The following is a 24,314-nucleotide window of genomic DNA, read 5'->3' as shown; positions in this document are numbered from 1 at the left end:
GACTAGGGTAAATGATATCACAGGTAACAGAGCTGAGGCACAGGGAACAATATGATCGATTGGCAGTTTGTTAATGGGAGCTAGCAATGATCCTCTTCTCTCATGAGACTAAGAAATGTTCATTATTGGAATCCAGATGCAAGCTAGTCACCCAGACTTTTGGACAACAAACCACACATCCTTGAAAGATAAATTAGTTGTGTTAAAGATATTAGACCCAACTCCCTTTCTTTCTCACACAGTCTCAAAGATTAGCAAAATGTTTGAGGCAAGAATAGATCAGTGATTGACAGTAGAGCTAGAAACATAATCCATTACAGACCAGTTGAATTCTGAATGAAATTTAGAGACAAAGAACCATGATATAAGCAGTTACAGTTACAGGACAAAAATAATTATAGAATAAAATCAATTACTTATAAACAGGATAAACATACACATGATATAGAATCAATTTTAATCTTCTCGTTATTTTTTTTTCTCTATTTGGCACTTCTACAGTTATTTCAAATAAGTGTGGGGATAAAGGATAGCCTTACTTTATCCCTGATATTATGGGAAAGGCCTTTAGCATTTTTCCATTACAGATAATGATTGTTCTTAGTTTTAAACATATTAAGAAACTACAGAACTAGACTTGTTATTGAAAGTTCTTTTTAGCATCATTCGACATAATCATGTGATTACCATTCTTTGTTTATATTCAGTTTAAGTTATTCTTGGCCTTTGTCTTTTGTATTTTGGAATGTGTTAATCTCAGATTTTCTCCCTTTTACTGTTATTGCTACAGTCTTTCTACTGGTCCTGACCACAGTTCCTTGGTACTTGAACTCTATTTTTCTGGATGCCTGCAATATTTTTCTTTGATTTGAGACTTTGGATTTTGGCTATGGCATGTTTAGTTTTCATTTTGGCATCACCAGGTAGTACATTCTTTGTAGTTCCATTTTTCTCTCTGGTTAAAATAGATCTAGGTAGTGCTTACTTGTTAATAAAATACCGCATTTTTGTGTTTTTTTTTTTTGTTTGATCATGGTTTTCAAGAAGCCTAGTCTCTCTCTTTCTGTCTCCGTCTCTGTCTCTGTCTCTATGTCTGTGTCTGTGTCTCTTTCTCTCATTCTCTCTCCTCTATCTGCCTCCATCTCTCTTGATAGACTGTTAGTCTAACAATCTAGGAAACCTGGAATCAAATTCTGTCCGACACTTACTAGCTGTATAACCACAGGCAAGTAACTTAACCAAATACTTTGAGTCTCAATTTCCTCATCTGTAAAATGGGAGGAGGGTTGGGTCCGTTGATCTATCTCTAATATTCCTTCCAGCTCTATATCTGTGAAGCTATCATTCTGTTCACTTCCTCAACTCCCAAGTGTTCCATTATTCATGCTATGAAGATCACTCCCAGATTTATCTATCCAGTCCTGGTCCCTAGAGTTCCCTTCTCCTTCTCTACCCTCAAAATAGCAGGTGGAGATGCTGCACTCCTTCAAGAAAGATAGATCACTGGGCTCAGTGAATTCCTGGCCTTTCCATAAGCAAATGTTATTACAGTATGTCTGAAAAGAGCAAAATTTATAAAAGGTCTTAATCTGAAAATGATTCTGTTCCACAAATTCTGAAATTTCAAACTGGATGTCCTGGAGACATCTCAAACTCAACATGTCCAATCCAGAGCTCATAATCTTTTTTTCTTCTTCCCAAATGTATTCCTTCTCTTTTGTTATTGAAGGCACCACCATTCTTCACTATTGTTACTATCATCATTAGCTTTGAAAGTGTTCTTTACTGACTCAGTTCCTCTCAAACCATTTCGTAGATGAGGAGGTTATTTGGGGGAACAGAACATCTATAAAAATAGACAGATCTTCAACTGAGGAAAGTGCCCTAGTCATTGCAGTGAGTCACTTTTAACACGTTGGTTTCTAAGTCTAAAATTAGGTACTGATTCACCAGTCAGGTTAAAATCTTTAAAGGCTCTTCAGCTTAGATGAATATAAAATCCTTGTTGCCTACCACGTACATAGCAAGGAAAAGATCACAATGATCTTCCAAATATGTAAAATTGTCCCAGTGATTCCAACTCTATTCTAAGAAAATAGGAAGAAAAGGGTACCACCATTCAGGCAGGGCTGCAACCCTAGAGTCTTCTTCCTCACTCTTCCTCACCCAAAATATTTAGTTAGTTGCCAAGTCTAGTCAATTCTACCTCCACAAGTCTCACAGCACTCCTTTTCTCTCCAGTCATATGGTTGTCACTCTCTTATTTTTTACCAGAACAACTGCAACCATCTCCTAATGAGTCTCTTTGCCTCCAGTCTCCCTTCTCTCTCTCTCTAATTCATCCCTCTATTCCGCTGCCAAAGTGAGATTCCTCAAGCATGGGGTTGATCATGACTGTGCCATTTTCCTGTTCAATCAGCTCCACTGAGCTCGCATTGACCTTTTTTCTTTGTTTCAGGTATTTCAGTCATGTCTGACTTTAGGATGAAATAGAAACTCCTCTGTTGGAGAGTTAAAAGTCTTCATAACCTACCGTTCCAAGCTTTGTCTACATTACTTCTGGGGTAACTTATTGTTGTTGAGTTGTTTTAATCATGTCTGACTCTTCATGACACAATTTGGGGTTTTATTGGTAGAGATACTAAAGTAGTTTGTCATTTCTCTCCAGTTCATTTTCCAGATGAGGAAACTGAGGCTAACAGGGTTAAATGACTTGTCCAGGGCTACCCAGCTAGGAAGTATCTGAAGCTAGATTGGAAATCAGGCCTTCCTGACTCCAGCCTTGGCACTCTATTCACTGAGTCACTTGGCTGCCACTGTACCACCTAGCTGTATATATTAAACATATGTATTATAGAAATATTAAATATATTATAAATTAAATAATATATTAAAAATAAACAAATATTAACTATATGTGATGTGTTTTATATTTATATTTTAAATATATATTGACAATTTCCTTTTTAGTTCAACTAAAAATACTGAAAAAGAACTATTTCTCTAGCCTAATATCCTTTCTGGAGTTTTCCCTTTGTAAAAATGTAGAGGTCAAGAACAAAAGTGGAGGATCTGGAGAAATGTATTAAATTTGGAACAAAAAATACCTCTGATCTTCCCTCCTATGGGTTGGGTACTGTGCAAAGCAGATGGCAGGATTGATGGATATGTATATATATTGTCCCTGCTCTCTAGGAGTTCACATCTAATAGGAGGGACCACTATGTACATGCAAGTTACCTATGGGATAAATTAGAGATAATCCACAGAAAGAAGGCACCAGAATTAAAGGGGATTGGGAAAGTGTGACCATTTCTTTGTTCAAAATTCCTATAAATGTTATCTCAAATTGTTCTTGGATAGAGAGAATTCAGGAAGACTTGAGTTAAAATCTAATCTCAGAATCTAGTTGTGTGACCTTGGACAAGTCACTTAACCCTGTTTGCCTCAGTTTCCTCAGGTGTAAAATAAGTCAGAGAAAGAAATGGCAAACCACTCCAGTGAAAACCCCAAATGGGGTCATGCATGAGACAACCAGAACTGAACAACAGAGAGAGATAGCTGAGGCCCCTGGGACAGGGATGGGACTGTGTCAAATGGACATTTTTTTCTCTAATATTCTTTCTCTAAGTTAATAAAAATGGGTTTCTGGAAAACTTGTACCTAAAATGCAGCATATGAAAGTCATATTTATCTTTTTTTCCTTTGACACTTAACTTTCATGCACTCTTCAGTCTGGCCAAATTAGTATTTTATACTATTCCTTATACAGAATACTCCATTTTCTATTTCTATGTCTGCAGTTCCTCATGCCTGGAATAGAAATATCCCTCTTATTTGCCTCGTTGAATCCCTAACAATTTTTGAAATTCAACTGAAAGAACAGGAGAGTCCTGGAACAAGCTCAAAAAAAGCTTGTGAAAGCCGATTGTTAAATTTTCAGTGTGAACATTTATACTTTGGAAAGCAGTAAATGCTACATTGTAAATCAGGGATTGGTTTATTATTTTGTAAATCATTTTGTAAATAAAGTGATGTGAATAATGCTTAATAATAATGTTAGCTTAGTGGATTGAGAGCCAGACCTAGAGACAGGAGGTCCTGGATTCAAATCTGACCTCAGACACTTCCTAGCTGTGTGACCTTGGGCAAGTCCCTTAACCCCCATTGCCCAGTCCTTACTGTTCTTCTGCCTTGGAACTAATACACAGTATTGATGCTAAGACAGAAGGTATATGTAATATATATATATAATATACAAGACAGAAATATAATGATAAATAATAAAATACATAATAAAATAATGATGATGATGATGTTAATAATGCAGGTAAATTTGAAAGCATATCCTTTGGAAAGCCTGTTGTTAAACATTTATCAGAACACTCCTGAGCTTAGATGGCATCTTCTGACCCTCTTAGTTGCTATGTTCCCCCTTCCAAAAAAACCTCTGCTTTATATTCATTTTGTACATATTTATAGGTGTACACTGTCTTTCCCTAAAAACATACAGGGCTCCTTGAAGTCAAGAATTGTTTCTTTCTCTCTTTTTGCCTTTGTACCTCCAGCCCTTAACATAGTGCCCCTGGTACCTAACAGGTGCTCAATAAATGCAGGTGTTCCTCTCATTTAGTATTCATACAACACTTAAAATAAAAATGGAGATAATTTACAACTTACTTGGGGAGAACAGGTCATAATAATTGTAGTACACTATATTTCCTTTTTTCTTTTTTTTATTAAAATTTTTTATTTGCCAATTACACATAATAACAAATTTCCACACCAGTTTTCTGAAGTTATACCATCCAAATTGTCTCCCTCCTTTCCTTCTCTCCCCCCTCCCAGAGCAGGCAGGCCATTTGATCTGGGCTATACATGTATTATCATGTGAAACCTATTTCTACATTGCCAGGCCCCTTTTTCTCAGGAGCCTCCCAATGTGCTTTGATCAGTGGACTTTAGAAGATGGAGGGAATAGCAGGGTGGGGAGGCTGGATGGGGGAGGAGAACTTTAGAGCTCATGCGGTCCAAGCACCTCCTTGGATGGACATAGAAGTGCACACCTAAGGGTGCCGTCATGTGCAGCAGTGAGCAGCAGAGTCCAGCCTCAGCCTCTGCCTCCCGTGTTAGTGATGTTTCTTTTGCAGCAATAAGTGGATTGAACTTACCTTCAGCTTGAGCACCGGAGGCTGAAGATGCCCAACTGGATGCATCTTTAAGGCCAAGGAAGGACAGTTTGAGTTGTTTAAAAGGGTATAATCTAAAATGAAGAAAGTACAAAGTTCAAGGTAATCACCATCTTCTCCCTCTGCCCTCTATGAGGTGGTGCCATAGTGCACAGAATTCTGGGTCTGGAGTTGGGAAAATCTGAGTTCAGACACTTCCTCCCTGTGGAACCCTAAGGAAGTCCCTTAACCTTTCTCAGCCTCAGTTTCCCCAATTACAAAATGGGGATAATAATAGCACCTAATTCTTAGGTTTGTGGTGAATATCAAATGAGAAATATGTGTACAGTACTTAGCATAGTGCTTGGCATATAGTCTATATTTAATATTTATAATTTGTATTTACTTTTTAATTTAGTAAATACTGTTTCCTACTTTCCTTTCCTTCCCCTTCTCGTTGGTTTATTGGTTTACCTGAAAGGCTACAGCTAAGATCAAACATTCCTTTTGAAGAATTAGGGGTTTACAGGTCTGGTGTGAAAGCAGTTGAGCTTTGGGTTAGAATTTTATTCTATGGGTTTTCAAGTTGGAAGGAACCTTCTGTCCAATCCCTTTCATTTTATGGATGAAGAAATAGCGGAGATTGCTTTTGGGAAGCTGCAAACTGCTCCCAGATGTCTCACATTGGACATATTCTAGGTGTAAGAACTTGGGAAAATCACTTAGCTCTAAGCGGCTCCATAAAGTTTCAGAATAGCCATTGACCTACATTGATAGAAGGAGTTTCCTCACCCAAGAATTCCCCACACCAACAAATTAGCCCCAATCCCTTACCCCTGTTCTCCTGTTGAAAATGTAGGGATGAATTCAAATCACAAGAGAGAGATCATAGAAGGGCTACAGTTTCCAAAGACTCGCAGAGTCCTGGAAAGATGCCCAGTTGATGCAAGTAGGTGGCAGCCTGTCACCGGGGATGGCTTGCTGACAACACACAGCACAAAAATATGTCGTCATGGCATGTCTGCTAGGATCGGTAGAGAAGCCAGTCATGGGGTGAGAATGGGGGACTCAGATGGACAACCCTAGTGCTGCCTGGGTGTCCACAATGTGTTAGAAGACCAAGAGAAGAGCTCGTAATACAGCCAAGTTAGGCAAACTGTCTAAGGAAGACTTTGGAAAGGATGGGGACAAAAATGAATCAGGAGAGGTTATATAGCAAGTATAGTCTGGGTCTATAAAGGGAGTACCTGCAAAATGCAAAATCATGCAAAATCATCATAACCATGAAGATTTCTATGGGGTTTTAATGTTTATAGAGTGTTTTTCCTTCAACAACCCTGTGTGATAAGTAGTGCTGGTATTATTTTTCCTTTTTTACAAATGAGGAAACTGAGGCTTAAGGGTTAAGTGAGTTGCCCAGAATCCCATGGCTAATAAGTTATAGATCTGGGTTTTGAACTCAAATCTCTCTTGATTTCAAGTTATGTACTCTTTACATGATATGATTCATTGAATCATTAAAATACATTAAGTACTAAAAATGGAAATATACTACAAATTAAAAAAGGAAATAGTAGAGGCAAAGTAGGGCAGCTAGATGACACAGCAGATAGGACTTAAGGAAGACTCATCTTCCTAGATTCAAATCAAGACTCAGGTGCTTACTGTGTGATCCTGAACAAATTACTTAACCCTGTTTGCCTCAGTTTCCTTATCTGTAAATGAGCTGGAGAAGAAAATGGCAAACCACTCCATTGCCTTTGCCAAGAAAACCCCCTATAAGTGAACTATAGTTCTGTTCTCTGGCAGTATATCCTGGAAGCTCCAACTCTCTATACCAATGATGGTGAACTTTTTAGAGACAGAATGCTGGGTTCTGCCCCCCCCCCCCGCCCCAAACCAGAGGCTGTTTGAACAGGTAGATTAGCCATGGGCACGTGGTTTTTATTTTGTTACCTTTTTATTCCTTTCCTTCTAGTGATTATTAATAAATCTTATAAGATATAATACTTGAAGTATTGTATATTAATTCTAATTTTTACAATGGTCAGTGCTAAACAAAGTCTTATTGAATGACACTGAGTTTAATTGTAAAGAGTGGATTAAAGGAGTATCTAGGGAAAGTCAAATTTAGGTGAATGATTGAGCAGCTTGGAAGACCTCTGAACATTCCTGAAGAGTTGATATTGAATGACTGAAATGACTCAATTCTAACAACAAAGACGTATAGGACATAGAGGATTTTTGAAGCGGAAAGGATAGCAGGGATGGACCCTCTAGATGAACTCATTCAGAACTCTTTAACAGTTGAACCAATGAGCCAAAGATTATAGAACTCGGACTCACCTATCTCCCGTTGGTGGTAAATGATGGGAAGGCTTGACCCGGTTTCGTTACCAGAAGATGCCCTTGCCAGCTCCACATAGTAGGTGCCATCTTTAGTGTGGATGATGCCTTCAAAGAGACCATCAATGATGGAACCATGGCAGGAAGAGCCTGGTTCATCTGTTAAGAGACAATGGAGAAATTCAGATATTGTTGGTATGCTGCTTGGTGGAGTGTTTGTGAAAGATATACTGAATCCATGTGAATGGATTCCAGACAGATTTCTAGGTGCAGTGAAGCGTGGAGAAGTAGCCTTAGGAAGGTGGTGACAGACTTCTCTGAACATCCAACGTTTTCCTCCCTTAAAAGTGGTCCTGGGCACAGCTAGGTGGCTCGAGGCCCAGGCCTAGAGTCAGGAGAATCTCTAGCCACCATGATGCTTAGCGGCTCCTTCATTTACGGGCCAAATCTTATTGATTTTATCCCCATAAAAGCTCTGGAATCTCTCCCCTTCTCTCTTCTCACCTGGCTCCAACCCTAGTTAAGGCCATTGCTTGCCTGTTCTATTGCAATATCCTCCTCCTTGGTGCCTCTTTCAGCAGACTTTTCCCCTCCCAATCGTCCTCCACAGAAGTCCCAAATAATATTTCTGACGCTTGAAAGCTGTCAAATCTGCCTGTGTCAATCCCCTTCTCAAAAGTTTCCATAGTTCCCTATCATGTAGAGGATAAAAGACAGACTCCTCTTTAAAGACTTCCATGATAGGACTTCAACCTCTCTTTCTAGACTAGTTTCATGTAACTCTCCTTCTCTCCCTCCCTGGTCCTGACAAGCTGTCGTACTAGCCAGGCGCCTTCCTTCCTGCCTTTCCACAGGTTGCACCCCAGTTTCGGAAGGTGCCCCCCCCTCACGGCTGCTGCCTTCTAGAATGCCCAACTTCCTTCACAACTTCAAAATCAAAGGCGGCTCAGGCTCCACTCCCTACACGAGGTCTTTCCTGGTCTCCCCAGCTGTTTCCTGATTACTTTTTCATTTAAAAATACTTTCTATTCCTCAAAATATACTTTGTATTCACTCATCTGAGAACAAATTGTACCCTCCCTCCACTGGAATACAGTGTCCTTGGGGCAGAAAGGTGCTCAGCACTCGTCTGTCTTGGAACTAATACTTAGTATCGATTCCAAGATGGAAAGTGAAGGTTAAAAAAAAATAATAAAAAGTCTCCTTCTTGAAGGCAGATAATGTTTCATTTTTGTCTTTAGATAACCCCGAGCACAGTGCCTGGCATATTTTTTGTTGTTCAATTGTTTGGTCGAGTCTGACTCTTTATGACCTCATCTGGGGTTTTCTTGGCGAAGATGCTGGAGTGGTTTGCCATTTCCTTCTCCAGCTCATTTTACACATAAGGAAACTGAGGCAAACAGGTTAAGTGTCTTGCCCAGGGTCACTCAGCTAGGAAGTATTTGAGGCCAGATTTGATCTCTTTTTGAAAATGTGGGATATTAATTGGGACTTAAAGGAAGGCAGGGAGGTCAGTAGGCAGTATGGAGGAGGCATGGGGGATAGTCAAAGAGAATGCAGAAGAAAGAAGTGACAGGAAAACCAAGAGAAGAGAGGAATATATAGGGGGGATAATAAGAGTAAGTAAGAGAAATATCCAGGGGGAAGTTAGCTGACAGTAAGGTCGAAGACCAAGCACTGAGAAAAAGCCATTTGATTTGGCAGTTAGGAGATCACCGGTGACTATGGAAAGGGCAATTTCCATTGAGTGATGAGGTCAGAAGCCAGATGGCGAGGGGTCTCTGTGAGAGTCAGAGAAGAGGAAGAGGAGGCACTGAGGATACACTGGTTGCTGTTGTTTTTTCCTTCAGGAGAATGGATTTGAAAAAGGATGAAGGCTCTTCTAACACTCAAAGTAGGACAGGATTTTCACTTTTCCTACCAATTCCAGAACTTTGCTCCTCTGCTCTCCCTCCTGCACTGATGATGGTGGTTCCTTGAGCTTACATCTATGTTGGATATCTATATTTTATTTAGTTGGACTTTGAGAAGGAGGAAACTCTTCTTACCTCTTAGCTCTCCAGAATAAAAGAAAGACACATTGAAAGAGTCAGTATGCCTCATCCCATTGAGTTCGAAGTCTTTTGAGAAGATGCTGTCGTCACGTCGCAGGTTGAGTTTGAAGGTCCTGGAAGGCCCAAAGAATGGATTCACCTTGGTCCCCTTACTTCTTGGCAGAGGCTTAGGGAGGAGGGAATCCTAGGGATCATAAGCCATTAGAGCTAGAAGGAATCCATTCATTTTGCAAATGAGGAAAGTGATTTGCCCAAGATGACATACCAAATCAGTGTCTGAGGCCAGATCTGAATATCCCTGGTCCAGATCATAAATTCCTGACTCCATGCTTTATCCACTATGACTTGTAATTTAGCTGTCTACCGCTTCTTGCCATGTTGTTACACCTTCTCCTCTTTTCTCTCTACCCTGAAACTGAACTCTTTTTATAAGTTATCTTCTTCCAGTGTGGATTTGTTTAAGTTCCTTGAGAGCTGAGACTGTCTTGATGTTATTTGTATCCTCAGCACTTAGCATAGAATAAAAATTTAATAAATATTTTATTTAATTAGTGCTTTGATTAGTTAACAAATGCTCAAATTGGTTTGACTTAATTCAATCAACTTTAAATGTCTAACATGTGCAGGAAACTATACCAGAGACCAGGTCTACAAAGTAAAAAAAATGAATAAATCCTGTGCAAAGCATTAATAATTGGGGCATCAGGGAAGGCTTCATCAAGGAGGGGGCATCGTAGCTGAGCCTTGACGGAAGATAAAGATTTGCACTGGCAGAGATAAAGAGGGAGTCTATTTCAGGCACAGGATATGGTATCTATGTAAGACATTAGGTAAGTCATTTCTCTTCTGTTTCCTCTGTAAATGAGGGGATTTGGCTAGTTAGTGTCAAAATGGTCCCATGTTAGCTTGACAAGTGTGGATGGCTCTAGGCAGCCTGCCTCCACTACTAGTAAAGGAACTTAAGCCACTCACCCTTCTGGCTGTGGGTCAAGAATGTCATTCTTTTATACAAAGGGGCAGCAAAAGTGAGTAAATAAATTGGATTATGATGAAGCAAAATTATAAACATAGGACTTACTTGGACAAATCACTGTCTCTCTGTGAGCCTCAGTTTCTTCATCTATAAAATGAGAATTTGGGACTAAAATTCAAGAGTTTTTCACTTTGTGCCCAGGACCTCTATGGCAGGCTGGTGAAGCTATGGACCCCTTCTCAGAATAATGTTTTTAAATGAGCAAAAAAATGAGTAGGATTTCAAAGGAAACCAATTTAATTGAAGCAGTTATCAAAATATTAAAAACAAGTATTGGACTCCTGAACTAGGAAATCTTTAAGGTCTCTTCTCACTCTGATGCTCCAAGATTCCATGATTCCATTCCTGAAAGAAGGTAGAGACTGTTGGGGGTCTAAAATGGGGACCACATAGGGTCAGCCAGGTAAAAACCACCTGAAGGTTGGCAGCTGTTTCTAATGTGCCACTGACCTTTGATAAGCTTGAAAATTGATCTGGACTGGCTCTTCCCATCCATTGGTGGTTCTCTGGGCCCTCTGGAATTCTTGATCCAAGGCAGCCTTGTTGTATGAAACTTGCTCATGATATCGGATAAATAGCCTGGAGCATTCTGTAGGGCCTCCTAAAGAGAATGGAAACATAAGGAATATTTTTTATTTAAAAATTTTTTTATCTTATTTATCTTTACATGCCCATTCACTTTTTAATTAATTAATTTAGAATATTTTCCCATGGTTACAAGAATCATGTTCCTTCCCTCCCCTCCCTCAGTCTCCTCCCATAGCCAATGCACAATTCCACTGGGTTTTAACATGTGTCGTTGATCAAGACCTATTTCCATATTATTAATATTTGCACTAGGGTGATCATTTAGAGTCTACATCCCCAATCATATCCCCCTCGACCCATGTGATCAAGCAGTTGTTTTACTTCTGTTTCTGCTCCCACAGTTCTTCCTCTGAATATGGAGAGTGTTCATTATCACAAGGAATATTTCAAAAAGCATAGACTTTCAGGGCCATAAAGACCATGGATACTACATCAAAGAATGCCAAACCTGGGCAAAACTTCAGAATACGGAAAGTCAGAGCTGAACTTAACCTTAGAATTTAGAATATCAGAAGTGGGAGGGACATTAGAACATAGAATGTCAGAGATGAGAGGGGTTTTGGGACATAGAATGTCAGAGCTAGGAAGGACTTTGGAACAAAGAATTTCAGAGCTTGAAGGGACTTTGGGATATTGAATGACAGAGTGGGAAGGACCCCTAGGGCACAGAATGCTCAAGGTGGAAGAGACCTTACCAATATCCCAAGTTTAGAAGGGTGGGTCCTCACGAGATCATCTAATCTGATCCTTATCTGATCATTATCTCATTTCTCATTATCTCTCAAAGCAGTCCATTCTACTTTTAGAGAGCAAAAATAATTAAGTTTGTCCTTAAATTGAGACCCAAATCTTTTTGTTTGCTGTCAGCTTATTGGTCAGCCTAGGGCAGTGATGGTTAACCTTTTAGAGACAGAATTCCAGGCCCCGTCCCCATCCCATCCTCCAGAGTGAGTGCTGTGCCCCCCCACCATCGAGTGTTGGGTGCACCCTGCCCCTACCCTTACCCCACATAGGGGAGGGAGGAAGCTCTCCAACTGGGCTGCTGGGAAGAGGGACTGATGATGTAAAAAAATGTTGTCAGGCATGATGGAGAGGGGGAGAGGAGCAGCTCCACCTGAGCCCCTTTGCCTTTCTAGTAATGAACTCTGGAGTGGGAAGGGTGGCCTCATGCCCACAGATAGTGCTCTGCATGCCATCTTTGGCACCTGTGCCATAGGTTTGCCATCACTGGCCTAGGGGTCCTGAGTCTTCCAGACAGTTTTACCTCTGTTCCATTTGATGAAAGAAAATGGACTACTAAACCCCAGGGCTACAAAAAAGTAGTCTCATCTCTTAGGCTTTAGAGCAGGCTGCTATTTTTAAATCACTGAGTCATAATGTCATAAAATTAGAGCTGGAAAAGACCTTAGAAATCATTTAGTTTGGTTTCACCATTTTATCTTATTTTAATTTAGTTTTTTTGAAACTTTATTTTCTCTTTTTATAACAACCCTATGATAGAGGGGCAGGAACTAGGCAATGGACTTTTAAGTGACTTGCCTAGGGTCACACAATTGGGAAGTATCTGAGGTTAGATTTGAACCCAGGTCCTCTTGTCTCCAGGCCTGGAGCTCAATCTAGTGAGCCATCTAGCTGCCCTGGTCTCACCATTTTAGAGACTAGAAAGCTGAGATCCAGGGAGGAAAGTGGTTTTTCTCAAGGCCACTGAGGAAGTTAGAAGTGGAATCAGGGTTTAAACTTAAGTCCCCTATTAATGCTTTGCTGGTGGAGTTTGAATTGATCCAACCATTCTGGAAGGCAATTTGGAACTATGCCCAAAGGGTGCTAAAAGGGTGCCTACCCTTTGACCCAGCCATACCACTGCTGGGTTTATACCCCAAAGAGATAATAAGGAAAAAGACTTGTACAAGAATATTCATAGCTGCGCTGTTTGCGGTCGCAAAAAAATTGGAAAATGAGGGGATGCCTTTCAGTTGGGGAATGGCTGACCAAACTGTGGTATCTGTTGGTGATAGAATTCTATTGTGTTCAAAGGAATAATGAGCTGGAGGAATTCCATGTGAACTGGAATGACCTCCAGGAACTGATGCAGAGTGAAATGAGCAGAACCAGGAGAACATTATACACAGAGACTGATACACTGTGGCACAATCGAATGGAATGGACTTCTTTACTAGCAGCAATGCAATGACCCAGGGCAATTCTGAGGGACTTATGAGAAAGATGCTATTCACATCCAGAGGAAGAACTGTGGGAGCAGAAATACAGAAGAAAAACAACTGCCTGATCACATGGGTTGATGAGGACATGATTGGGGATGTAGACTCTAAACCGATCACCCTAATGCAAACATCAGCAATATGTAAATAGGTCTTGATCAACAACACATGTTAAAACACAGTGGAATTGTACATTGGCTATGGGAGGAGACTGAGGGAGGGGAGGGAAAGAACATGATTCTTGTAACCATGGAAAAATACTCTAAATTAACTAAATACAATTTTCCAAAAATAAACAAATAAACTCAAGTCTCCTGACTCTAAGAGCAATGCCTCTACAATACAAGTATCCCTCTCTTTTCTTGAGGTGGTAACAAGATCAGAGTAAAGAAAAGGGAAGTTACTTGTCAGTAAGTAGGAAAGTAAGGACTAGAACCCACAGCCTTCTGAGCCCAAATTCTGTATTATTCCCATTATACCGCATGAACATCTCCTTTTTTATTCTTGTACATGGACATGCTTTCTTTGAATTAATCTGTTATTTCTGGGCTGGCTACCCCAGCTCCCACATTCTTAGAGAAACTCTTCTCTTCCAGGAACTGGGGAGATGCCCTGAGGTACCTCATTCCCCAACTCAGCAAAAACAATTCACAGTGACTCACTTCCTGAGCAGAAACAACACAAGGTCAGGCTCCCTCAAGTAGGTTCCTGGAAAAGACTGGAAAAGAGTTCTAAAGGGCTGGTCAGGTTTTTCATTGTGTATAGCCATCCAATAGAAGTTGAGAAGCTGGGAGTCTCACCTGAACTAGCAGCTTGGGATGCAGAGATGTGTAACACCAAGAGGAAAGAGGCAGGTTCGAACGCCGCCATGGACGATCTCACTGGGAGTTGTCTTAGAAGAAATGGATTCTTTATGGCAACATCATAATTAAGGCAGACTAAGGATGGCTCTTCCTTGAAAACTGTTCAGTGAATGGAGAGCTTTGTTCAGGAGCCTCCTTGTATTTGGCCCTCCATTTCTATCTGAAAGGCAACAGGGAAGGCTTCGCCTCCACCCAGATGATTAGCTTCCTGCCCTGACTTGCTCACATCCTCCCCTTCCTGGGCTGCTTTACCTGCCTTTCATTCCAAATCTTGTCTTCATTAACTCTTAGAATCCTAGTCATGGCATCTCAGAAAGGGTACCTAATTCTACCTGTCCCCAAGCAGGAATGAATCCTTTTGATAATACCACAGATGGATGGTGTTCCAGTCTTTGAAGCCTCCCAGGAACAAGGAACTCACTCTCTCCAGAGGCAACCTGTCCCACTTTAGGAAGGTTTACCCTGATCGTTAGGAAGTTTGTCCTTAAATTTGATGTTCTTCAGCTTTGCCCTAATGTTTGGTCCTCTGGAGTCAAGATTTTTAAAAAAATGTAATCAACCAATTGAGATTTTAAAAACCAATGTACAGAAGACAGAAGTTAGACCAGGCTAAAATGATGACTCTTAGAGCATGGCATGGTCCTGTATGGCATGGTCAGAAGTACCAAAGCTCAGAATGAGTGGGAAAGGAATAACTTAAAATGTGAGAGTTTCCTCTTTAGTAGGGAAGAAGGATTAAAGAAAAGGTAGGACCTTTTTTTTTTATTGGAATGAACGGAAGTAACCTAACTGATAACAGAAAGGAGGTAGAAATACTCAAGAAAATGGTTAGCAACCATCTAAGAATGGCAGTTACAGAAGCTTCATCAAGAATAGATTGTTTCATGCAGAAGAAAAACAGCTGCTTGATCGCATGGGTCAATGGGGATATGATTGGGGATGTGGACTCTAAACGATCACCCTGGTGCAAATATCAATAATATGGAAATGGGTCTTGATCAATGACACATGTAAAACCCATGGAATTGCCTGTCAGCTATGGGGAAAATGTTCTAAATTGACTAATTAAATAAAATTTAAAAAAAAAACTGGGAGCTATCCCAGTGATCCCAGTGATAGGCCATGAGGGTCTAAATTAGAGGAGTACACCAGGGATGGATATGTGCTAAGCTTTAAGCATCTTAACATTTTATCATCAACTTGGCAAACATACAGAGGGAATGTTCATCAAATTTATAGATGTCACAAAGCTGGGAGAGAGATAGCTAACACATTGAATGACAGAATTAGGACCCCAAAGGAGTATTGATAAGCTAGAGCATTGGGTTAAATTAAAAAAAAAGTGAAACTTAATAAGGATAAATTACTTATTTAATCTTGGCTTTGAAAAATGAACTTCAAAAGTATAAGATAGGGGAGGTGTGGTTATATGGCAGTTGTTCTGAAAAAGATCTGGGGGGGTATTAGCAGATTCAAGTTCAACATGAGTCATCAGTGTATTAAAACAAGCCCTGCCCCCCCACCCTCCTACCCCTCTAATATGACCTTGGGGTACATTAAGAAAGAATTGGGGGGGGGGTGCAGCTGGATGGCAGGATGTCTTAGGTTCAAATCTGTCCTCAGACACATCCCAGCTGTGTGACCCTGGGCAAGTCACTTAACCCCCATTGCCTAGCTCTAACCACTCTTCTGCCTTAGAATCAATATTGATTCTGAGGAAGGTAAGAGAAAGAAAGAAGAAAGGAAGAAAGGAAGGAAGGAAGAAAGAAGAAAGGATAAAAAGAGGGAGGGAGGGAGGGAAGGAAGGAAGGAAGGAAAGAAGAAAGAATGAAAAGAAGAAGGGAGAAAGGGAGGGAGGAAGGAGGGAAGGAGGGAGGAAAAAAGAAAGATGAAGGAAGGAAGGAAGGAAAGAAAGAAAGAAAGAGAGAGAGAAAGAGAGAGAGAGAAAGAGAGAGAGAGAAAGAGAGAGAGAGAGAAAGAGAGAGAGAGAGAGAGAGAGAGAGAGAGAGAGAGAGAGAGAGAGAGAGAGAGAGAGAGAGAGAGAGAGAGAGAGAGAGAAAGAGAAAAAGGCAACTAGGGCAACTGGTAACACAGTAAATAGAGTGCTGATTCTGGAGTCAGAAAGACTCATCTTCCTTAGTTCAAATCTGGCCTCAGACACTTACTAGCTATGTGACTATGGGTAAGTCATCCTGTTTGCCTCAGTTTCCTCATCTGTAAAATGGGGTGGAAAAGGAAATGGTAAGCCACTCCAGTATCTCTGCCAAGAAAACCCTAAAATGGGATTGCAAAGAGTAGGACAAGACTGAAAACAACTGAACAACAATAACTAGCTTCCAGAAATAGGGAGGAGATAATCTCACTGTATTCTGCCTTCCCTGGGCCTCATTGGAAGTATTATGTTCAGTTTTGAGGACCACTGTTTAAAAAAGACATCGATAAACAAGAGAGAATCCAGGGAAGGACAATCAAGATGGTCCTTGAATCCATTATGTATGTAAATATAGATATGGATATATATGTACACACACACACACACACACATGCTTGGAGAAAAGAAGATGAGTCTCAGGGACAAGCTAGCTGTCTCTAAGTATCTGAATGACTCACATGGAGGAGGGATTAGATTTGTTCTTTTTGGTCCTGGAAGGTAGAACCAGTAGCGACCGAGGCAGGAGCGCGGGAGAGTTGCCAACAAGTCCATATAAACTCAAGGTCAGGAGAAGCTAATAATTGGAGCTGTCTAAAAGTAGAACAGGATGCCAGGAGAGGCAGGGGGCTCCGTCTCCTTGGAGATAGCTAGGTGGCCACTTCTATAAAACAAGGGTTACTTTAGTGCATGGGTTGGACTCAAGATTGCTACTGAGGCCCCTTCTGAACCTCAAAACCTGTAATTCTGTCAGATGAATACGGGAGACTACCACAGTGGTCTACCTGAGAGAGGCGAAGAGGGTCTAGACTAAAACAAGGGCCGGGTGAGTGCGAAATTTATTATTGATTACTGATTATTGATGAATAGTCAAGAATTTTGTTCATCATAATAGTAACCATTGCAAGCAAGCTTTAACTGCCCAATCCCCAATAAATGAGCAAAACAAACATGCTAATTGAGGGAGAGAAGAAAGATGGATGAGGGAGGATTTAACCTGATCAGAAGCTGTTTTCCTGGGATTGGTTTCTGCTAGTACAGGGTATGATAGATAAGGAAACTTCTGGAGAATGTTGCAGAAGGATGTTGGCCTAATCTAGATTTTCTGCTCTGCATGTGATATAGGGTTAGTACTGCCAAGAGTGTATTGGCCAAATGTGGGCTTTCTGGTTGCCAGGATAGATGAAGGCTCATGGTTAGGGGACAGCTGGGCAGCTCAGTGGATGGAGAGCCAGGATTATAGATGGGAGATCCTGGGTTCAAATCTGACCTCTGACACTTCCCAGCTGTGTGACCCTGGGCAAGTCACTTGACCCCCATTGCCTAGCCCTTACCACTCTTCTGCCTTGGAACTAATACACAGCATTGATTCTAAGATGGAAGGTAAGGGTTTTTATTTAAAAAAAAAAAAGACTCTTGGTTAGATGGTCTGATAGTGTAATTAAGGACCAATTTCAATTTTAGTTTGGGGGACATTTCTGGGCCTTAAGTAATCACTACACTGTGTTAAAAAGCTATTCTAAATGTGTGAGGAGTTTTTGGAAACTGTAAGATCATTGACCTCTAATATTGGGATCTTCTTTGCCAATGTTATTATTTTTTTTTTGCCAATAAATAGATAAAACTTGACTTTGTGGGGGGCAGCTGGGTAGCTCAGTGGATTAAGAGCCAGTCCTAGAGATGGGAGGTCCTAGGTTCAAATCTGGCCTCAGACACTTCCCAGCTGTGTGACCCTGGGCAAGTCACTTGACCCCCATTGCCTAGCCCTTACCACTCTTCTGCCTTGGAGCCAATACACAGTATTGACTCCAAGACGGAAGGTAAGGATTTAAAAAACAACAACAACTTGGATTTGTGTCTCAGCCTCTTATTATTGCAGATTTTTTGGTACATGATCAGAGAGAAGGGAAAGCATAGGAGGGAAGTTGTATGTGTACAACCAATAAGAGCTGACCTCTGATGGAATATGGGTGCAAGGTGAGGGAAAAGGAAGTGCTCGAGATGACTAAGATTGAAATCACAAGTGGCTGGAAGGATGACGTTGCCTTCAACAGAAAAGGAAAATTCCAAGTAGTGGTGAGCTTAAGGACACTCACATGTATACATATTCACATAAATAAACTGCATGTATATGTCACACATATGTCTATGACACAGTAAGGATCCAGACAGTGTTTTGCCAAGCTAGAAAACTGGCCTAAATCCAAAAACATGAAATTCAATAAAGAGAAATTAAATGAAATTCAAAAAAGATCAATTAGCCATTTATTTGTTATTTTATAATATATATATATATATATGTATATTCATGCTACATGTATGGATAGAGAGCCAGGCCTGGAGTCAGAAAGACTGATTTTCTTATTTTTTTAGTCTTATTTCTTTGAAGGAAGACTTGATTTCTTTCAAATCCAGTCTCAGACACTTACTAGCTGTTTGATCCTAGGCAAGTCACTTAACTGTTTGCTTCAGTGTCCTCATCTATAAAATGAGCTGAAAAATAAAATGGCAAACCATTCCAGTATCTTTGCCAAGAAAAACCCAAATGGGGTCACAAAGAGTCAGACACAATTGAAATGACCCAACAGCAACAACAACAATGCAGATTTGTGCATCCCTAACTCTCTTGCAATATGATATATACATATACATATTTGTGTATGTACCTAAACCAGTCCTTGCTCCAAACTTCCCTTTAACGGGAAATATACATAGACATATGTCCCTCCTTCCTTTTAAGACAGTAAATCGATTTCCCTGGATTTTTGTGAAAATAAAATGAAATAGTATTTTTAATTAATTTTTTTTTACCAATTACATGTAAAAATAATTTCCCACATAAATTTTCCAAAGTTATATGATCCAAATTGTTTCCCTCACCCCTCCTGGAGCTGGCAAGTAATTTAATCTAGGTTATATTGTATTATTATGCAAATATATTTCTATATTGTTCATTTTTGTAAGTGACTAATCTTATAAAACTGAAACCCCACAACATACCCAAACATGCAAGAGAATAATCATGTTTTCATCTGCTTTCCCACTCCAATAGTTCTTTCTCTGGAGGTGGATAGCAATCTTTGACATACCAGAATTGTCCTGGATCATAGTATTGCTGAGAGTAGCTAAGTAACTAAGTATAAGTAACAATCTTGCTGTTACTGTGTTCAATGTTTTTCTGGTTCTGCTTATTTCACTCTGCATCCGTTCATGCAGGTCTTTCCAGCTCTTTCTGAAATCCTCCTGTTCATCATTCCATATAGTACAATAGTATTCTATCACTATCATATACCACAATTTGGTCAGCCATTCCTCAATTGAAGGGCATCCCCTCATTTTCCAATTTTTTGCCACCACAAAAAGTGCAGCTATGAATATTTTTGTACAAGTAGGTCCTTCAAATGGGATAGTATTTGTAAAGCATTTGGCACATGATAGGTACCTTAAAAATTCTTGTTTTCAGGGGGCAGCTGGGTAGCTCAGTGGATTGAGAGCCAGGCCTAGAGATGGGAGGTCCTAGGTTCAAATCTGACCTCTGACACTTTCTAGCTGTGTGATCCTGGGCAAGTCATTTAACTCGAATTGCCTAGCCCTTATCACTCTTCTATCTTGGAACCAAAACACAGTAAGGTAATACACACTGGAAGGTAATAGTTTAAAAAAAAAATGCTTGTTTTCAAATGTACTAAATCACTCTTGATTAGGGAAATGCAAATTAAAATAACTCTCAGATATCACGTCACACCTATCAGTTGACCAATGTGACAGAAAAGGAAAAGAATAAATGCTGGAGGGGATGAATGGGAAAATTGGAACATTAATGCACTGCTGGTGGAATTGTTAACTGATCCACCCATTCTGGAGAGCAATTTGGAGTGATGCCCAAAGGGCTTTAAAAAGGGCATACCTTTTGATCCAACAATACCACTACTAGGTCTGTATCCCAAAGAGATTTTAAAAAGGGGAAGGACCTGTTGGTACAAAAATATTGGAAACTGAGGGGATGTTCATCATTTGGGGAATGACTGTGGTATGTGATTGTGTGCCATGAGAAACGATGAAAAGGATGATTTAAGAAAAACCTGGAAAGACCTACATGAACGAATGCAAAGTGAAGTGAGCAGAACTAGGAGAATACTGTACAGAGTAACTGCAGTATTGTACGATGAACAATTGTGAATGACTTAGCTATTCTCGGCAATGCAAGATCTAAGAAAATCCTCAGGGACTCAAGATGAAAGAATGCTACCCTTCTTTATTCACCCTGTCAGATTGGGGAGGGAGTCTACTGACTACGTTAGGATGTCTTGACCAGGCAATTAATAAATAATTAAAAAATTAAGAAATATTGCCTCTTGAGAATTTTGATAATTACAATTTATAACAGTGGAAATTCAGTTGAGATTAGGTAAGTGTAGTAGACTCTGTTGACTTTCTTTAGCAAGGTTGTTCTGCCTCATATGAAGAGGAGCAAAGAAGGCAATGGTGGGGCCGATCTATGGTTCTTATTTGGTGACATGATAAGGGGGTAAAGAATTCAAGAGCAGAGTACCATATACACTTAAGGTAGTTCACTATAGGGTCAAGACTGTGAAAGGAGGAAAGTGAAGCCCAAGCAGGAGTAACAGACTGGAATTATAAGGGGCGGAGGGGCTGGAGTTCAAAGTAAGGATAAAGAATAAGTTAAAGAGGAGGGCAGCAGAGAGATGGAAGGATTAGAGGAAGGATCTATGCAGAGAGAGAAACTTCAGAGTTAATAATCCCAGCTCAGAAGTGATAACAATTGCTAAAATGTGACCATCCCCTGTAGATGATGAGGTGGAGTGAAGACTAAGGAGCTCAGAAGGTTGAAGTGGAAGGCCAAGGGGTTTGTAGGAGCATCTTTGTGTCTTTGTGAAGTCCCTGAATATGAATACAGGGATTGGGACTGGAAATAAGACCAAACGTCTTGACAAATGAGAAAGAATGACTCAGAGCCTGAGTTTAGACTAGGAGTTGGAGAGGAACAGAATAAACTGAAAAGGAAGAAGAAAATTTCAGAGATGAGGGGAGACTCAAGGAAAATACAGTTAGGAGGTAACTGGATGAGTATATAATGGAAAGCTGGAACAAACCTCAGAGAGTTAACTTCCCTAGTTTTACAGATATGGACATTTCCTGTTGAATGACCATGGCCAAAGAGTGATCTGGAAAGGGCCCAAGGAGGACACCTGATTATCTTTTGGGACCATTATTTTAGATAAGGGGGTAAAGAATTCAAGAGCAGAGTACCATATATAATTAAGCTAGTTCACTATAGAGCATGTTTCCAAGGGCATGAGAGGAGACAAAAAGTATTCAGTAGTGGAGAAAGTGGTCAGGGATTTAGTGTCTGAGAATGTTGGGTTCTGTTATAGCCAGGAGATGGAAAGAGAGTAAAGTGAAGAGATGGAGGAAAAAGGAGAATCGGTCCATGGTGTTGTATGGGGGTGGGGGTGAGGGTGCTTTTCCAAAAGGAGAGTTTGCTCTAATAGCAATGAAGGTATTGTAGAGAAACTAGCGTGGAAAGAAGGTTTTCACCTGAATTACAGGGATGAGGTGAGCAAGGATTGGAGTTTGCTTGCCATAAGATAAGGGAAGACAAGTTGAACAGGATTCCTATTCTTCTGTGTCCTGTGATGCTCACAAAGGGAGCTTGGTTTCCTGGATAGAGAGCTGGACTTGGAGAAAGGAAGACCAACCTGTATGCCTCTAGGCAAGACACTTGACTTCCTCGTACCTCAGTTTGCTCACCTGTAAAATCAAGTTGTTAACAGTACCTACCTCACAGCGTGGTTGTAAAAATTAAGTTACACACACAGATATATGTATGTATATAGGTATAGACATATCCACCTACCCATTCACATCATACACAGGCACAGATACATAGATCAAAAATTTAATCATGATGACTGAATACATCATTCATTCAAGAGCTTCCATACTGGCAACTTCTAACAGGAGAAGTAGGAAGGATGTAGTTAGTGGAATACGACATTATACAGTGTTAATAACAGCTAGACCCACAAAACTCTCAAGTAGGACAGGGTCACGACCAGTAGACCCCACCACTGCAATAAGGTCACAAACATGGAACTGAGAGGCCAAAGTATAAGACGGCAGTTTATTCTTTCATGAGAGGGACATTCCCCACTTTGGATGCTTGAAGAATGACAAAGTACTGAGTTCAAAGACCCAATTTATAGGATCTTCTAATCATAGCAACTCCAGCCTCCCTCCTTTGTTCTGGCCAGATGCTGGTCATAACAGGAATCTTCTTTGACATCTTTAAAAGATAAACGAGTTTCTAAAAGGAAGGGAAAATACTATGGCAGTTCTTATTGCTGTGTCTGCTGCTAGAAGAACCTGGAAAGGGCATCTCTCAGACTGAGGTCAATCCATCATCTTTCCAAGGTTCAGATCAGGATCATCTCCTTCTTCCCTCCCTCCCTCCCTCCCTCCCTCCCTCCCTCCCTCCCTTCCTTCCTCCCTTCCTTCCTTCCTTCCTTCCTTCCTTCCTTCCTTCCTTCCTTCCTTCCTTCCTTCCTTCCTTCCTTCCTTCCTTCCTTCCTTCCTTCCTTCCTTCCTTCCTTCCTTCCTTCCTTCCTTCCTTCCTTCCTTCCTTCCTTCCTTCCTTCCTTCCTTCCTTCCTTTTCTTCCATTCTTCCTTCCATCTTCTCTTACAGTCTGTCTCAACCTAGCATGTTTGTCCTCCATGTTTTTCTTATACTCCTTTTGAGATTGTCTCACAGCTTGAAGCATAATCTTAGTTTTACTTTGGAGAAGAGCTGTTCTTATCCCCTGTATGATCGATCTCCTAAGGTCCCTCATGTTCTCCCAATGGGCTGGAATATTATGATCCTAATTGGGTTCCTGGAGAGGGTATTTTTGTTCCCCCCACCCACCCACCCTAGAGTACAGGATGGTCACAATCCCAGGCTGCCACAGCAGCTCTCCTTATCTGACCTTGTTCCTCCTCTAAAAAGAAGAGTTCTCTTCCTTCTTCTACTAACACCAGGGCAACTTTCTGCTCTCCACCACCAACGTGGCAGTGGCAGCCACAGCCTGGATGCATGTAGGCCACCTTCTAGTCACTGGATTCAGGATTTTGGAGAGGGAAGCCTCTGTATCTTTTGTCCTCCTAACACCCCCCAATATTTAGGAATGCATGGAGAGAGAGACCAAGGAGCTTAAAACACATAAAATCACATAGATGACTTACAAAAACAGACATGAAAGAGCCAAATAAATTTTGCCTCAGGTTTCAGACAGTCCCAGAATCCCTTCTCCTACATACCATTCTGAGTCTGCTCCAACTCTTACTCCCAGATGTACAGGAGGGGGAGATAGGCTGGGGCTTTATCCCTTTTGCTATAATTTGAATTTCCCTGGCCCATTCTTGATGTCCACCTGTATCAAAATCAAGTTGTCTAGAACCCTGTCAAATCCCCACCAGCAGGCATGAGGCTGTTGAATCCTGAGGCTTGCCAGCTAACTTACCTGATGAACTCACTCTCAGACTCACCAGGTCTTTTACTCTATCTCGTCTGAGATATCTTGTGAATAAACCCTAGGTTGCTCACTCTCAAATTTATCATATCTTTCACTGTATTTCAGTTGAGATGTCTTGCAAACTAGAACACACCAGTCACTGAAACCCCAGGCTCACCAGCCAAGGCCATCCTGCAGACCAGCCAGGGTGCTTCAACCTTGCAATCTCAACAGGTTTGGCAGGTTCTTGTCGCAGAAACCTCCCCTCCCCATCTGGACCTTCTCTGCTTTTTGCTCTCATCTGGGACAATTCCTCTTCAAATGTCCTACCTCACCACAGATGTAACATGTGAGGGAGATGTGTGCTTCTCCCCAAGACTAA

At 40.8% G+C, this 24,314-nt stretch overlaps 1 protein-coding gene across 3 annotated transcripts in view; it reads right to left on the bottom strand.

Moving 5' to 3' along the window:
- LOC100024929 (disintegrin and metalloproteinase domain-containing protein 10-like) overlaps window positions 1–15,234 on the bottom strand; it is a 43,704-nt gene extending 28,470 nt beyond the window's left edge. The window contains exons 1-5 of one of the 3 annotated variants that reach the window (XM_056822506.1): window positions 14,209–15,234; window positions 11,052–11,202; window positions 9,563–9,681; window positions 7,515–7,673; window positions 5,172–5,263 (exon numbers count right to left, since the gene is read on the bottom strand). In XM_056822506.1, coding sequence (XP_056678484.1) covers window positions 5,172–5,263; window positions 7,515–7,673; window positions 9,563–9,681; window positions 11,052–11,202; window positions 14,209–14,278 — 591 coding nt within the window. In that variant the 5' untranslated portion in view covers window positions 14,279–15,234. The remainder of the gene's footprint in view (window positions 1–5,171; window positions 5,264–7,514; window positions 7,674–9,562; window positions 9,682–11,051; window positions 11,203–14,208) is intronic. The other 2 variants (XM_007488954.3, XM_007488953.3) reach the window with 2 other exon arrangements.
- Window positions 15,235–24,314: the final 9,080 nt, after the last annotated feature.

Source organism: Monodelphis domestica, chromosome 3, assembly GCF_027887165.1.
Source record: "Monodelphis domestica isolate mMonDom1 chromosome 3, mMonDom1.pri, whole genome shotgun sequence".
Lineage (NCBI taxonomy): Eukaryota > Metazoa > Chordata > Mammalia > Didelphimorphia > Didelphidae > Monodelphis > Monodelphis domestica.
Note: the sequence above shows the minus strand (reverse complement) of the source record. Positions and strands in the feature narration are given on the sequence as shown.